This window comes from Patagioenas fasciata, chromosome 17 (assembly GCF_037038585.1).
Source record: "Patagioenas fasciata isolate bPatFas1 chromosome 17, bPatFas1.hap1, whole genome shotgun sequence".
Classification (NCBI taxonomy): domain Eukaryota; kingdom Metazoa; phylum Chordata; class Aves; order Columbiformes; family Columbidae; genus Patagioenas; species Patagioenas fasciata.
This window is the reverse complement of record NC_092536.1, coordinates 8,834,504-8,850,793: the sequence shown is the minus strand read 5'-3', so window position 1 is coordinate 8,850,793 and position 16,290 is coordinate 8,834,504. Positions and strand designations below refer to the sequence as shown.

At 41.8% G+C, this 16,290-nt stretch overlaps 2 protein-coding genes across 6 annotated transcripts in view; both read right to left on the bottom strand.

Annotated features, from left to right (window-relative positions):
• Positions 1–11,531, bottom strand: part of CABIN1 (calcineurin binding protein 1) — a 102,115-nt gene extending 90,584 nt beyond the window's left edge. For 2 of the 5 annotated variants that reach the window (XM_065851320.2, XM_065851323.2), the window contains exons 1-13: positions 11,411–11,531; positions 10,320–10,458; positions 9,047–9,107; positions 8,537–8,629; positions 8,081–8,194; positions 7,779–7,913; positions 7,370–7,550; positions 6,295–6,424; positions 5,080–5,229; positions 4,071–4,363; positions 2,940–3,108; positions 2,380–2,516; positions 1,754–1,971 (exon numbers count right to left, since the gene is read on the bottom strand). In XM_065851320.2, the coding sequence (XP_065707392.1) occupies positions 1,754–1,971; positions 2,380–2,516; positions 2,940–3,108; positions 4,071–4,363; positions 5,080–5,229; positions 6,295–6,424; positions 7,370–7,550; positions 7,779–7,913; positions 8,081–8,194; positions 8,537–8,629; positions 9,047–9,049 (1,623 nt within the window). In that variant the 5' untranslated portion in view covers positions 9,050–9,107; positions 10,320–10,458; positions 11,411–11,531. The remainder of the gene's footprint in view (positions 1–1,753; positions 1,972–2,379; positions 2,517–2,939; positions 3,109–4,070; positions 4,364–5,079; positions 5,230–6,294; positions 6,425–7,369; positions 7,551–7,778; positions 7,914–8,080; positions 8,195–8,536; positions 8,630–9,046; positions 9,108–10,319; positions 10,459–11,410) is intronic. The other 3 variants (XM_065851322.2, XM_065851324.2, XM_065851321.2) reach the window with 2 other exon arrangements.
• Positions 11,532–13,382: 1,851 nt separating this feature from the next.
• Positions 13,383–15,961, bottom strand: LOC136109041 (D-dopachrome decarboxylase). Its single transcript, XM_065851387.2, has 3 exons — positions 15,780–15,961; positions 15,528–15,703; positions 13,383–14,782 (listed from the first exon to the last, which is right to left on the bottom strand). Exons 1-3 carry the CDS (start codon positions 15,885–15,887, stop codon positions 14,710–14,712), a joined length of 357 nt encoding a protein of 118 aa, XP_065707459.1. The 5' UTR covers positions 15,888–15,961; the 3' UTR covers positions 13,383–14,709.
• Positions 15,962–16,290: the final 329 nt, after the last annotated feature.

Sequence of the window (16,290 nt, the reverse complement as noted above, 5' to 3'; positions counted from 1 at the left end):
AGGTATATAATAGCATTTACAAATCAACAGGTACAAAACAATATTTAGGAGGAGGATAAAAAAAAAAAATCCCCACTCATGAAAGAAAGTAGTCACAACAGCTTTGCCTGATGTTAAAACAAGTGACATCCTTATTTTTATATCTGGCTGAAATAGAATTATATTGAATTGCTAAATCACACTTAAAGCATGTTTCCAGAATATAGTAAAAGTACTGATATTTGAGAAATAAAAAGTCTATATTCTATCATTTTGTCAGTAATTATTTCCATGAGACTAACTAAACTAGACTCGAAGGGGGATGGGGTTGTAGCTGGGCTTGCATCACTAGGGCATCACTCTAGAGTTCATGAAGGCTGGGAAGCCTCCCATACCCCTGGGGTGAAATCAGTGTGCTCAGCTCGCTCTGTGAAATGCCTGCACACCAGTGCGTGCAGCATGGGGAATAAGCAGGAGGAGTTAGAAACCTGTGTTAGGGCAGGAGATTATGACCTAGTGGCAATTACAGAGACATGGTGGGACAGCACCCATGACTGGAATGTGGTCATGGATGGCTATGTCCTTTTCAGGAAAGACAGGCCAGCCAGGCGTGGTGGTGGAGTTGCTCTTTATGTGAGAGAGCAACTACAATGTATTGAGTATTGTCCAGGCACAGATGAGGAGCAAGTTGAGAGTCTATGGGTGAAAGTTAAGGGGCAGGCTGGCAAGGGTGATACTGTTGTGGGTGTCTATTACAGGTCACCAGATCAGGGTGAGGAAGTTGATGAGGCCTCTACAGACAGCTGACAGCAGCCTTACAATCACAGGCCCTGGTTGTGGTGGGGGATTTTAACCTCCCTAATGTTTGTTGGAAGGACTACTCGGCTGGCCAGCCACAGTCTAGGAGGTTTCTCCAGTGCCTTGACGATAACTTTCTGATGCAAAGGGTGGAGGAGCCGACTAGAAGAGGTGCACTGCTGGACCTCATCCAACATTCTGTGATTCTGTGAGACTGAGTATGTACTCTAGTCTTACCAGCTTATTACTGCTTGCTGGATAAAGTTCAGGAGTATATTAAGAATCACCATGGATCTCTGCCAAGTAGTTTTGTGCAGTGAAGAACATACTATATTCTGATTAAATTCATAGGAAGAAAGGCTACAGGTCCAGGTGTAAAAACCAGGTGCTTGTGAAAAGGTTCAAAAGCCCATACACGTTACCAGAATAGCCCCTCACAATCTTCAAAACCCAAATTTATTACACTAAGGATACACTGCAAATGAAGTATAAAATAAATTTAAGGATGAAAAAAAATACACAAGCATGAGGACAGTGATTCATACTGAGAACGAAGGGAATATACTTATATTTGTTTAAAAAAGGGTATTTATATATGAATACAGAAATACAACAAGAAAAACCATCTGCTACATAGTGATACTTTTGTTTGTTTTTTAAACTAAGTCAATTGAACATAGTTTTCAGAATTCATTTTTCATTTGTTAAAAAGGAAAAACACTGTTGATCTGAAAAAAAAAAATATATAGGGTACACTTGCATTTAGCATCACCCAGATATGCTCAGGAGCTCAAGAACAGTTACGTGAGCTGCAGAGAGGGCAGTTCATGAAAGATGCACCAGCTGGACAAGCAGTTCTGCAGAGAGAGCTCAGGAAAACCTGCACTGAACTGCTGGATTTCAGTCAGTACTTGTGGCACACAGGAAGCAACACAGTGGCAAACAAACAGAAATATAAGGAAAGGTGTTTCATTACCTTGATATGCTGATTACTCGAGTCCCTCAGTAAGGGATTGGGAAGACTGCTGCTGTGCTTCCTCCAGCTGTTGTAGATACTGAGCACCACCTCACACAAGCCAGGAGGCCACTTCACCAGGAACTTTTGGCTGATGACTTTTAGGTATCTCATCATCAGCTCCAAGATCCCACCATTGTTCAGGTTATCCAGCAGGAATTCATGAACATCCTGTTTTTCTAGAAGGCAGATAAACACAAAGCCATTCAGGTCTAAGGTCAAGGCAGACCAAAAGTACAAATAAGTTTCAACAGTGTTTTATGCACTAATCCTGCAGCAGTTCTCCCGCGCTGCATACAGGCACAATTAAGTTCTTGTATTCTAATTTGTTTAAATGGGAAACTCCACACAACAGAGTTCTTGTACACAGTAATTAAGCAGTCCTCAAGACTTTTAAAAAATTAATTAATTAATAAAAATCACACCTGTTCCCAAGTGAAATATTTCTTTGCCATAAAATTATACTTCTAAAAATCATGCATACTTTTGTATCTTTTAGGTATAAAATAAGAAAACACAGAAAATAAAGCTTACAATATGGAAGGAACACCAGAGGAACAGTGGGGGTTGTGATGCTATCTTCTTACCAGATTCCATAAATGTTGTAGAATCAAACGACATTCGATGTGGTCCAACGTGCTGGAAATTCTCTTCCTTGATCTCGGACTGCACCTCATAGTTATTGAAAGGGTCCTCCTCCTCCTCTGGATCTAATTTCCTTAATCTGTGTGGAAAAAAAAAACCACATTATCAACAAAATCATCACTAGTCATTGAAACCTAAACATAGCACGTATGTGCGTATTTTAACAGCAGAAGTACATTAACTGAAGCACATCCAGAGATTCACATCCAGCTCTGAAGTTCTGTAACCCAAATTTTGTCCAAAACAATTTGACATCTGCATTGTCTTCTAATTTGGTTTCACATTAATAAAAGCATTCTTATTTTTAAATTGTTTTTTAGCAATTTTCACTAAAAAGAGTTTTAGTAAATTTATGAGAAGACAATTAATCACATCTGCTTCAAAAAAATACATGGGTCTAGTGGTTTTAAGGTTTGGGGTATATCAATTAAACAAAACCCCAGACAGATTCCTTTGCTTAGCTCTTGATATTCCCATAAGGAAAGCTGCTGCTGTACTGTACCTGGATGGAAGGAATTTGACCAACAGCTCTTGAAAGTCAACCTTCTCCTCTTTCTTACACTTGGTGTTCCGGACTCTAGCAGATCTCCTTTTTGCTGTTTCACCACTATCTTCTGTAATTCTCCTTCGCTTCACCCCTTTCTTAGATTTATCACCTGCAGCTATGTCACCTAAAAACAGAATGAAAAAAAAAAACCTCAAACCCAATACCAAAGCTTAAACTGCCAAACAAAAAGTAGATGATAGTTTTTATTTTTAAAAAGTTATTCGTGGTTGACACTTCATTTTATTCTACAGCAGCACTTGAGATTCATTCTTTTCCTTCTGAAGATAGATTAAAAAAAAAAAAAAAAAAGGCACTATTAAATATAAACTGGCCATGGCACTTTGCATAAAAATGCTGGTCTGAGGCAAGAAGCAGACTTCCTGAAAATTCTGCATTATTTATTATTTAAGCCTTCAAGAAGTTTCTGAAATGGGAATCAGAAGAGTCTGCCCGGAAGTCCAGCAACACCTGTAAATTCCCATGAATATCAACAAAATACTAGTAACTCCTTGACAGTTTTAGATACGTAAATACATAAACAGTTACAGTATAAAATATTCAAACTTCTTGCTACAGGTTTCAATTAACTACAGCTGACAACTTGGTTCTCTTGGGTTCTTAAAGTTACACATCAGCAGAAGAATAAAGACTCTTCACAACATTAGAAGTTCGATATGCACCACTGCTGGAATGGAGTCATGATTCTTCTAATCTTATAGAGTGAAAAACTGAAGTGTGAATCAACAGCATAAAACCAGAAGAGGTTTGATACTCCTGCACTAGCTTAGCAATTGAAAACAACAAACCAACCTGAATCTTCATTCCATTACACTGGTCTTATGTCTCAGTCAGGAATCAATGATTTCCAGGCAGCTGAGGTAGCCTTCCTTTTTTAATGTGAATGGCTAACAGAATTTAATTTTATAAAGCCCAACTTTACTTCTTCTACCAGATGTTACGCATACGCTGAAAAGGTTCTGGATCCACCAACACATGGTTTGAAAGACAGCATTTCCCAAGGAATTCTGCAGTGCTTTTAATACTCACGTAAGTAGGAAAAATATCTTTAATCTTAGACTGAAGTACCTTGCTCACCTACAGCAGCTCCTGGTTCCAATGAATTCTGACCGTGACTTGGAAAGTTGGGTGTCGTTGGAGTATAAGGTAATACAGGTTCTGGCACTGTCACCACTGGGTTGGTGCTGACAGGAGTTGGCTGAATAACACTGACAGGAGTGGAGGTGGGAGAAAGAATCAAGTGCTGAACTGGGTCTCGGTATTCTGAGAGATCAATTCTCTTTCCCAGGCTGGGCCGAGGAGGATCACATGTTGTGAGGTGGTGATACATGGCAAGTAAAGCTTCTCCTAAGCACTTCCACCTGCATGTGGAAACACAATGGCACAACAACTTCCTTAATTCTTGTCACATTATTTTCTAAATTATATTTTAAAACCTAAGAGCATTCAATATTTTCTCCAATAGCTTAGAGACAGAAAGAGCAGCTTTTCAGCGGGAGAGGATACCCATCTGAGTGTCAAAATCTGGGCCCGCACTAGGAAAGCTGGAGAATATCTTTCTTTATTTCCTGTCATACGCAGCACTGAACAGAGGCTTTTAGGAGGTTTTCTTCTAGAATACACAACTCAGAAAAAAACCAAGAATAAAACATGGCAGCGGTCAAAAGCTTTCAGAGGAAACTGGTGACTTGCTTGCAGTAGGAAGGAACTGGGAGTCAATACTGTGCCTCATTTCAAAAAAGGTCTCTAACAAAAAAAAGGTCTATGCAGTGGTTGCCGAGGAAATTAATTTACACTGAACATTTAAGAAGTGGTGTCAAGGAACAATTTTCGATGCTGTATTCAATCAACAATAAAAAAAAAATCTCACCCTTAACCACAACTAGAAGCAACTTCTCTGCAACAGGACCTACATGTAAAGTACATTAATATTCCAGAAAAATAACTGCAATAGAGATCCTGTTTGTTTGTTTTCACATGAAAAAAAAGTATTTTGAAGAAATATGAAGTGGAACACAGTTGACAGCATAAATGGCTTCAGAGAAACCTCTTCAAAACAGGAAATATAAAGACGTACGTGAAAAAGGGAATTGGTTGGATCAGTTTGAGGTCTGGCTCTCTGTCACGCACTAGCAAAGCCTGTCTTTTCTTACGGAGCTCCAGGGCTTCATCTATGATTCTTCCTGTTTCAGCTGCACTCACATTTACATTATGGATAGACATGTCACTAAGAAATAATAAGAAATGTAGATGAGTTAAAGTTTTGGGGGTTTGGTTGTTTTGTTTTGTTTTCCTAAAAGTCTTAGGAGATTCACTTGATATTTTGCTATAACTTAACATAAACAGTGTTAAAACAAGCATTCAAATAGCATTATTTTACAAACTTCATTGCATGCATATAGAAGTGTTCACCATCCAACATCTTTGTTCCACCTTAAAAATTGAAAGATAAAGGGAGATGATCCTATTCTGTTTTCCAAACACTGAGAAATGAAAGGAAAGCAAGAGGTTTTGTTTTCTTTCTTGGACAGAAAAACATTGTACAGCTGAGAAATTCCTTTCATTCCAAAGTGCTATTTTGAGGAATTCATGTCATCACCAATAAAATTTGGAGTTGAAAATTACCTTGTATAGTCTGAGTCTACAAATTAATTTTTGAAAGGGAAGAATAAACCACACTTTCAGATATCACAATCCAGAAATGAAAAAAATAAAATAAGTGGCTAGAAACCCTGGCTTAATTCAGCATGTAACTCATTTTTAAGAGCCATACCTTGGGCAGCTTAATAAATCAGGGTCTCTAGAACTACTGAAACATACAAAGTGTTCCGATTGCCCTCATTTGTCAATAAGAATGAGAAGGACTCCCTGAAACCTATTGATATGAGAATACTGTATCAAGTCCCAAATTTGTAACTGCTTGGCAAAGTGGTTAAGTGTGTGGTTGGGTTTTTTTTATTGTTTCCAATGAGGAAAAGAAAATTCCTAAAATAAATGTTGCAGATATCAGCTGCAAATTAATGAATATATAAAAGGAATATGGATTACAAGATATCTAGGTATGAAAATGACTCATCAGCAGCAAACGGATTTTCTGCCTCTACCTCTCTCCAAAGGTAATTACTGAAGAACATTTCGTCAGTAGCACCAACACTTAAAATTTATTATTCAGAAGACAGGTCAGCAAGATATTGTTGTAGCTTAAAACCCTGAATCTCTACGGCTTTTCTGAACTACCCCAAACCCAAAATTTACTCCCCAAAAGCAATCTATACTATGAGATGACATTCACCATTTCAGGAACATCCTTAAGGAATCTTTCCGGAGGCAAGGCTGCTCCTCAAAGATCTTCTCCTTCAGAACCAATCCTTTGCTATACAGACAGTCTTTTTCCAGAGCTTTGCAGATAAAGTACAAACACGCTGACAGAGAAATAGAAATCGAATGGTCAGTTGCCACTTTGGCTAATTCAAAAGCTCCTATTTCTGGCCCACATTTACACCACTGAATTCCAACTAAACATGACATTTACATAGACCAGTAGCTTTGTAATATGTCAAATAATTACGTGCATATGGTTAAAATAACCTATTTTATCTTCCAAGTATTGTATCCAGAAAAACAATACCATTAATTTTGTTGAAACAACGTTTGCAGTACATCTTTTATTTACCTTTAAGATTCCACTCCTGCACAAAAAAATTGGAATCATAAAGCAGAATCACAATCATTTACCATTTCTGTGTTATCAAATGTCTTAACTGCACATTCCATTAGTGTAACATGCAATAAAACCCACCAGGTTGTTGCTCACATGGGCAGTAACATGAAGAAAATTAGGCCCATTCCAGTGGGACAAACCAAAGCATCAGATTCAGCACCTCTACCATCTTGCAACTTGTTTCCTAAACTTCATTTCAATCCCTTCATCTACTGGATATTACCCAAACATAAAGCCTTAGGGTCAGTTGTATCAACTACTGTAACTACAATTAACCACACTAAGCTATGAACTATTAATAGACTGTAGTTTTATACCCAAATCCTGTAACTATGTAGTGGGAAATGACAAGACAAAAATCAACACACATTGAAAGGCAAGAGAATAGTCTACAGGGAAACTTCTTGTAGAAGCTCTGATCTAAAAGACCACAAGCATTTATTTTTAAGGTAACCAGAACTGATAAAAATGATCATGGTTTATCAAGAAATAAAGAACCTCTATCATAAAGTCAAAATCTCCATTATATCTAAGGTAATTCTTATGCAAGATACACTTTCTCTTATATGATTGCTTGTTACAATTTTTTATTGATATGTCAAATTACATATTTCTTGAGGGTTTTTTGTGTGTGTACTGTACTTACTTGTGTAGTCACCAAGTGTGTACAAGATCGTGACGAGGTTATCTAAGCAAGGCCAGTGATCAGGATTACATCTGAGACCTTCCTCAAAAGCATGACGAGCCAAAGGTAGACGGATTAGTTTTATTGCCACACGACCAATTTTATACCACAGGCTGACATCAGTAGAGTCCAGCATTACAGCCTAGAAAGCACATCAAACAACATTATTCACATTTCTGACATGCATGTTTCCAACAGAGACACCATTGGTTTGGGGACTGAATGGTGGAGCAGTTATATCACAAAATACAGCAGAAAGTAAACAGAATTCAGACATGCATACAAATGTATGCTGAAAAGTGCACACCTCCACTTCAGCAAGTTTTTGCAAATATTGAGGCTCTTGTGTTTTATTTCAGCCGTACTGTACCTCCAAATAAAATTCCATGGCTGTCTCTAAGTCATCCCGTTGTGCTGCTAACTGTGCTAGGTTTTTATAGGTGGAATACTTTAACATCAGGCCTGGATGTTTCAGCCCTTCTTTCTCATCGCCAGAAAGAACTGCCTAGAAATGATAAAACAAATGCAACACAGGCATTAGGAATTAGACAACTAAAGCAGCAAACAACTTGCCAACTGATAATGCTGACACTTCTAATTAGTGAATAAGAAATGAAGTAACACAACATATAAAAATAGTTTGTGGAGTTCCATTCTCTAAAGGTCACTGACCTCTCGCAGAAGACGAATCTCGAGCAGCTCGTGATAAGCTTTAGCAGACTCTTCAAATCGATCATGTTTCTGAAGGTCCAGAGCTTTGTGGTACAAAGCAAAAGCTTCGGCTTCCTGTAGTTTAAAAAAATTAGAACCCATTTCATAGGGTAACTTTATTAAATAGAATTATAACCTCGTATTTATATTTATTACGAATATCAGTGGTTTCACACTTTTAATACTTTCTGCTGTACAGCAGTCCACATCCAGAGCGTATAGCAGAACATTAGCTTTACTGACCTGATATAACTAATTTAAGTGAAGTTTTAGCTTGCTAAAGGAGGATTCAAGAGAGAAGATAGTAACACAACTTTCTTAAAAACAAAAAATTACGGTTAAACAATTGCTGCAACAAGATAAGACAAAACTCCCATTGAGACAAAACTCCATTAAGGACACTGTGGGTTTACTTACTTGAGCTTCCTTTGTCTGTGTCTTATGGCTTTTGAAGGTCCCTTCGTAGTCATCCTCAATCGTGGAGCTCGCATTCAGGGCTGCAATACGAATCTAGAATGACAGTCGAGACGCAACAAATGTTACATCTACACATGTCCCAGTTTCCCTTCCAAACTGGATTTTTCTCATTTTATTATTTTTCTTGGTAAAACTACATAAACTACATAAAGTTACAGTAGCTGCAGTGAATCTAGTTATCACTATTCGCAAATAATAATACGGCAAAACAATCCCCTCAACCCCAAATTAGCTGATAAAACAAAATTTCAAGTGTCTCACGAGAAACAGTTTCCTTAGAACGGACATGTGATTTACAGTGAATTTTTTCAAATTCCAATTCACCAGTAACTACAACCACTCTGAAAACAATGTTCTCATTATGCAAATTTATTCTTACTCCTGGGGAGAGAAAATTTTCTATTTTATTTCTACCAAAGCACCTCAAAAACCATCTCAATAAGTCCTTACCATGTTCACAGATATTCACACCTTCTTTCTCCAGGATTAGGAGGAAGGGTCTAACACAAGTCTGGAAAGCAAACAGGACTAGAATATTTATACTGTCCATAAAGAAAGCATTCAGAAGTAAAAGACAGGCTGGAAATACTTTAATCAATAACCAAGTAACTGTCTTATGTCACCACAAGTCCATGCCAAGACATAAACTGCTGTACTACATAGGAACAATAACATTCAAGTGAATTTTAACCAGGGGCAGAGAATAAAATACAAAATTAGGCACATTCATTACTTCAGGATGGCCTTCAAGAATCTAGTCCTGGTGGTGAGGAGGGACTGGAAATACTTGCAATGTAGGTACAGCTATAAGGTTATTCAGCTACTGTATTATATTTAATTACCAACTTCTACAGATCATCTCTAATGGAAAAACAAGTCAAAACGACTGCATATGCATTTAGATCTAGTAGATTTATGCAAACAAAAGAAACCAAACTTTTCCTAGCTAGTATTTCTTCATACTGAAGGGAGGATACTAATGTTTTCAGTCTTTTTAGCACTGACAAAAAGTTTAAAGGGGCAAATCCACACTGATAATCTGTAAGTCACTTTTCCTCAATTAAACCCAAAATTTATATTCTATTAACTGCATGAAACTCTTAGTAAAGGGGGAAAAAAAAAAAAAAAAAAAAAAAAAAAAGAGTTCTCTGCTGCTTTTTTAGAAAGACTTCACTGCTACATGATAAAACCTTCCCAACAGCTCAAACAAAAAGATGACACATGCAAGACAGGCTAAACCCAGTCTTTAATATCGGGGACCACATTAATAGAACAGTAAGTCCAGAATTAACCACAGCAGGAAGCACTGGGAGTTCGAACCATAAGCTGAATTAACTCATACACCATCATGATTAGTTCTACACATAGAGAAAATAATGCTTCGACACGAATTTCATTCATTCAGCAATGATCTTTTGCTTGCCTACGCATCACGTACTTTCCTCGCAGCTAAATCAGACTGACAACTGCACAGCAATAAAGCATTTTTCTCTTTAAGTCACTAAATAAACATCAATAAAACCTCAAATCTCTTTCAAGACCAGGTTTCCTTGTAAACTTTGTATATGGAGAAAATACATGCAGAGATTAAAGGTTATCTCTTTCAGAAATACTGAATGCCACAGGTTTTGACAGAAAATGCAGATGCTTATGACATCTAAATAAGGCTGTATGATCCCAAATTAATTACATATTTAAAACGAATGCTTTTATGTTCACTTACAAATCTGCCTGTCTTCAGAATTATCCTCAAGTCTTCTGCCAAATCCACATAATCTTGCTCAAGGCAGCAGAGGAATTCAACAGGAGAGAGACTACAGCCAAGAGTTTCCTTCCATAGCTGGACTGCTAGTGAAACGCAACTATAGAAACAGTGGGGAAACAATTCTGATTGTACTATTAGCCCCTCTATTCTCTGTAGATCAGAAGTTGATGGAGCATAACTGCACAGAACTGTGTAATGCTTTCAAAAACCATGGTAAAGACATGGCCTCTGCACAGCTTTTATACTGGTGGGTTGGCCAGGTGGGGGGTTTGTTTCTTTTTTTTTTTTTTTTCAAACCAGGCACTGTAGATGGTTGCAAACCAAACTGTGGACTGAGATACAACAGTGTTGTAACATGTAGGAATTTAGTATGTCACTACTGGCACTTTTAATGAGACCCTGCTATATCAATTAGCTGGGGCAAAAATAACTAGTCTTTATAATAAAAGTATCACAAACCAGTTGGAAATTGTTCAGTCACAAGAGTGCCTCAGCTATAAATCTGTGGCTGTGACAGGTGAGCACATCCTCAAAAAGCAATAATACCTCTTCAAAGCCTTTTGCCTTCAAAATCTTATATTCTTTTACCTTAATAGTTTAAAACCTCAGTAAAAATCTCAAATGTCAGCTCTTGTTCCCAGAGCTTGTGTGATTCTCAGCTTCAAAATAAGAAACAAAGGGAGTGACCTGGACACCCCAGTTTTTGCTGTTGCCACACCTGGGATCCATACACTGCAAATACACACTTGTTTAAAAACGAACACTTGATTTTTGTTTGTTTTTAACATTTAAAAGATCTCTTTCCGCCGCATTTTAGCAAAAGCTGCTTTTACCGAAGCACGGTCACTTTCCGCAGAGGGACGCGGGGACACCCCTCACACAAAGGGAAGGAGGGAGCCCCGCTTGCCTCCGCCACGGTTTCCATGGAGGGCAGCGGACGAGGCCCCTCCGCATTAGGCCGGGCTCCCGCAGCCCTCACCGGCGGGCCGCGCACGGCCACGGCCCCGGCAACCTCCCGGCCCCTCCACGGGGGCGCACGGGACACTCACCTCGCAGGGCCGCCCCCGGGACGCCGGCGCTGCTCCGAGCCGGCGGGGCGCGGCCACCGCGGGGCTCCCGGAGCGGCTCCCTCAAGCGAGCGACGACTCCTCAGAGCCCCCCAAGTCCAGCGTACCAACAAACGGGCTGCTTATTGGCCGAGCAGCCACTGAATCAGCCAATCGGAGCGCTGGAGAGAGGGAAGCGAGGAAGGGCGAGAGGGGGCGCAGTTGGAGCTGTCGTGTGAGCTGTCCGTGCCAAAGCTGAAATAAACTTCAGGTACCTTTCCCAATGGGTATGAAAATCACGCCAGAATTACTGGGTTTGCCTCCAACTTGCCGTGGTGGTAGCTGGAGAGGGGAATGTGCTTTTACGCCCCTGTGGAGGGGAGGTGTTTCTGTGTGGTGGCAGCAGGACAGTGCGAGGCAGCGACTCAGGCCAACTGCAGCACATCCTGGTGGAAATGATTGTATTTAAATAGAAGGCCATATTGCAGCAAGTCCTGAAGAAAAGACGCGGCACCTGCAGCCCTGTGCCAGCCCACCTGGTGCAGTCGCCATGTCAGGAAGGTGTTGAACAGACACAGACTGACAGGACGCACTTGGGCCTTGCTCCAGTTGCAGGATATCACCATATATCCAAATCCACCTCTGGTTACAACGGTCCCATCACAATGATGAACATAAACTTGTGCTCAAGCATTCAACTAAACCAGCATTTAGCATCATAAGGAAGGGTCCTCTTCTTCCTGAATGTATGAACTCTGGGGTCCCATTTGTGGGAGAAAATAATGCTCATCTTTCCATTATGACAAACCAAGAACAGGGTTTGCCATGAACAGCAGCATCACACTGTTGTGCTTAGAAAACAACTTCCAAAGCCATCGTGACCCTGTAATACTCTCCTGTCAGTAGTGCCCTTCAGCCTGCTCAGGGCCTCACTGGTCCTCTCTTGTGTAAACACACAGAAAGATTGTCCCCACTTCAAAGGTTTGAAGCTAGGAAATGGTTATATCGTGTTCAGAATCTGGTTGTTACCTTTGAATTTGCAAACATGCCTACACAGAGTTCTCAAACAAGCTAACGGGCCATTTCTGGGAGCAGAATTATTAGTCAACCTTAGGCGGTTAAACCTGGGAAGTTAGTCAGTACAATGATAAAAAGATCTACCATAGCTGGGAGATTAAGTCCAGATATCAGGCAGGCTCTATCCATGGAAGAGGGACAATCTGCACACAGCATTCAAGGAAAAGGGATTTTATAACATTATTGCCAAGCCCTAGACAAGGGGGAAATACCTTATTTTCTCCAACTAGGACACATAAGCAAGAGATGGTGAGAACATGTTTCCTGCTCATGTTGATTCCTGTGTCTGTGCTCTAGAATGGGCTTCAGGGAGCTGCACAGCCCCTTTGCAGGGTGTCCTTCTCAAGCCCTAACATATTGTACAAACGTGCTCTAACATTAGCTCAGTGGAGGAAAACGAGCCCATCCCTTCAGACTAGCACAAACACCAAAAGTCTATTCAGCAGCAGCAGTTTATGAAGGAAAACAGTCACAAGCTCTTACAACTCCCAGAATCTCATTTTGTGCTGACAAACACCAGCACCAAAAAAGTACCAATCGGCTCAGACCAAGGCACAAACACTTCATAACCAAATGATCTTGTGATTAATGTTTTAAATGCTCTCATAAGAAAAAATCAGAGCCCATGAACCATAAAATTCTCAAGATAGTCCTTGACCCAGCACTTTTGCCATGATTTTGCATTATTCTAGGAGGTTTTACCAGAGAATGCCAGAATGCAGACACAACATGGAAAAAGGTGGAGAAGTCACACTGAGGACCCCTTTTATTCAGACATCTTGTTTTAGTTGAAGAGACCTCTTGAGAAAGCGCACAGCCCTGGGCAGCCATGAGATGTGTCTCCAAGTGTCAAGACCTACAAAACCCCAATGCTGTAAGTCAATAAACTGACACCAAATGAGGATTAGATAAATTTTATTAACAAGATTAGGTGTAGCCTCACTAGCCTGATACTCAAATTTGTGTTTGGTATCATTTTCCTGACAGATTTTGCAAACATACATGGTGTTTGTTATGCATAAGGAGCAACCAACATCGAATGGCAATTAGAAGGAACATTTTTAACTATCTTGAAACCTCAACTCATAAACAAACAGAACTCCAGTCAGAATGTCAAAGAAGCACAGCCTTGCATTCCCATGGAACCCATGTCCCAGGGGCACGTTCTCAATTCCTGAACTCCCTGTCTGCGACCTGGACCTGACCAAGTCACAAAGTGGAAACTGATAAATGTTCATTATCTGTGTAAGGCAGAGATAACATAATAAATAAAAAGTACCATGCTTTTGTTTTAATAAAATGCCATGTGTATTCCAATTATAAAGTGAGGGAACATATGGGTCCTAAAAACCCAAAATACTTCCCCATGGGGATAGCAAGCTGAAAACACCAGCCACAGAGCACAGTGAGATGCTGTATAGTCCTGAAACTCCCTGTAACAACAGACTGAAGAAAAGTATTTCGAACATCTGGGTGAATAACAGGAATTAAATCTGGCAGTAGCAGAACCTTCCAAATATTTTCCTGTGGCACAGTGCAATTCTCCACAAGTGACTCCCTCCTCTACACGCTGCCATCAGCGCACAAACATTCAGCTGTGAAAATGTGGTGGACAAATAATATTTTGTAGGAGCAGCCACCAGAAGTGGCAACGGTAAAGCACAAGATCTGACACGAGCCCTAAACAAAAAGCTACATAAACACACAAACTTCCCTCCCAATAACCACCCCTCTTTCCAGAAAGGGCTTTTGGGGAGCCTGAAAAGAGAAGAATTTGACTCTCTGGTGTCAGCCAGCCTGGGACCCTTCTGCTGCCACAGAGAAACAGAAAGAAGGATTCTTCTGCCTTGCAAAGTACGAGGACATCTGGATGATCCCAGCAACCTCTCTGGTCCTCAATAAAGCCAAACGTGTTCTGGAATTATACTTTTGGCTGCTACAAGAGAGCTTTTTCTAGGCCCACATATGGCCATCACCAGACTGCAATGGCTTAGCCTCAAGCATGGGGAGAGTCCTTGGGCTACAAGACAGGCTTGAGACAAAACCCCTAAACTATTTTAGTAAAATCAACACAGCTGGTTGCCCCACTGTTTAGCTTTGTGTGAATCACACAGGTGAAGGTGCAGAGCTACACAGATTTGATCACAACAGGAAACAAGTAGAGGGAACCGGTCATCTCTGGGTTGTCTTCACTATTGCTTTGCTCCAACAGGCCGCTTGAGGGATCACAGGAATGTCATGACTGTTCTGTTCTTGCCGATCTGCCAGGGCTCCAGCGGGAAAAAGCGGATGACAATCCTTTTTGGGTAAAAGAGCAAAAATGAAGTGGACAGGAAACATTATTTTACAGTTAAATATTATCCCTGCCCAATTTGCAACAAGATAGAACATCTGCACTGAGCTCTTGCTGCACTGCATGGTGTTAATTTGACAGAGGCAAAGATAAGCTGTGTACAGGCAGGGCACAAACAGGCGCCAGGCTTCATCCGCTCAAACTGGGAAGCAGATTGAATTTCAGCACTGTTTATGGCAGATACTCGTCCATTTCCGAAGGACCCAGGCAGCTCATAATCTTGTCAGGTATTCATCCAGAGTGCAGGGGAATGCTATTATTCTCCCTGGGGAGATGGGAAAGGGGGGCAGAGAGGGCCATGGCTTACCTTTGGGAACAGCCTTGCTCCAGCACTTGGCATAGCGACCCCACTGTGAGGCTCTTTGCACCAATTACACCAACTAGAACTACCCATCTTCAGAGAACAGTATTTCCCAGATGGCTCAACAAGTGCGAACCAGTCCACAGTTTTATCTGTACCTAACTGTGCGTCTGCGATTCAGCATCCAAGGGCATTTACTGTTTGCAATCGAGTCTTGGATCTGTATTAAACCTCAATCTCATCATCACCATCACTTTGAACACCTTCCTGTACTTTTGTCTGCCGCGTTTCACACACTCACACACCGCAGAACCCTGACAGCTGCCCCCCTGCCCTCCCGGGGCACATATGGCACACATGGCGGAGCCCCCGGGCCGGGCCGCACTCACCGCTCGGGGCCGAGGCCCAGCTTCGCCGTCAGGAAGTCGAAGAGGCGGGCGCTGTGCTCCCGGTTCTGCTCCGCCGAGCCCACCACGCCGATGGAGGACACCAGCAGCTGCGCGCAGGGCTCGGCCGAGCCCGACACCACCATGGGCAGCCCGCTCCGCACCGTCACGTTCACCCGCTGCGGCACAGACACCGTAAGGCACAGACACCGGCCCCGCCGCCCCGGCCCCGCCGCCCTGGCCGCGCGCTCTCACCTCCGCCGGTTTGCCCAAGATTTCGGCGCCGGCGGCGCAGAGCTCCTGGGCCAGCGCCGGCGGCAGCCGGTTGGCCGGCAGGCTGGTGTCGAGCTCCAGGAACGGCATGGCGGCTCAACCCGACCCGTTCAGCTCACCCCGCTCCGCCCCGAGCGGCCGGCGCAGCGCAGCCCCGTGTGGGCGGGAGCTGCAGCCAGGTCTTGAACCACACTCCCGGCTCCCAAAGCCATTGACACCCTGCCCTGCCCGCCCCTCGCCCTGTGGCAGCCGCAGAGCGGAGCTTTGGCTCTTCTCTTGCAGCATCATAGAATCATTTCGGTTGGAAGAGACCCTCAGGATCATAACTTAATCCAACTCTAGCACTATACCATGTCCCCAAGAACCTCGTCCCCACGTCTTTTAAACCCCTCCAGGAATGGTGACTCCACCACTGCCCTGGGCAGCCTGTTCCTATGCCTGACAACCCTTTCTGTTAAAGAGTTTTTTGTTTTACCCCAATTGCATCAGCTGG

Excerpts from the sequence above, each read along its gene's own strand:
- LOC136109041 (XM_065851387.2), bottom strand. The coding sequence starts at position 15,887 with ATGCCGTTCCTGGAGCTCGACACCAGCCTGCCGGCCAACCGGCTGCCG. Across the intron at positions 15,704-15,779 it reads TCTTGGGCAAACCGGCGGAG|CGGGTGAACGTGACGGTGCG; the intron begins GTGAGAGCGCGC and ends TCTGTGCCGCAG. Across the intron at positions 14,783-15,527 it reads CTGGGCCTCGGCCCCGAGCG|GATTGTCATCCGCTTTTTCC; the intron begins GTGAGTGCGGCC and ends TTACCCAAAAAG.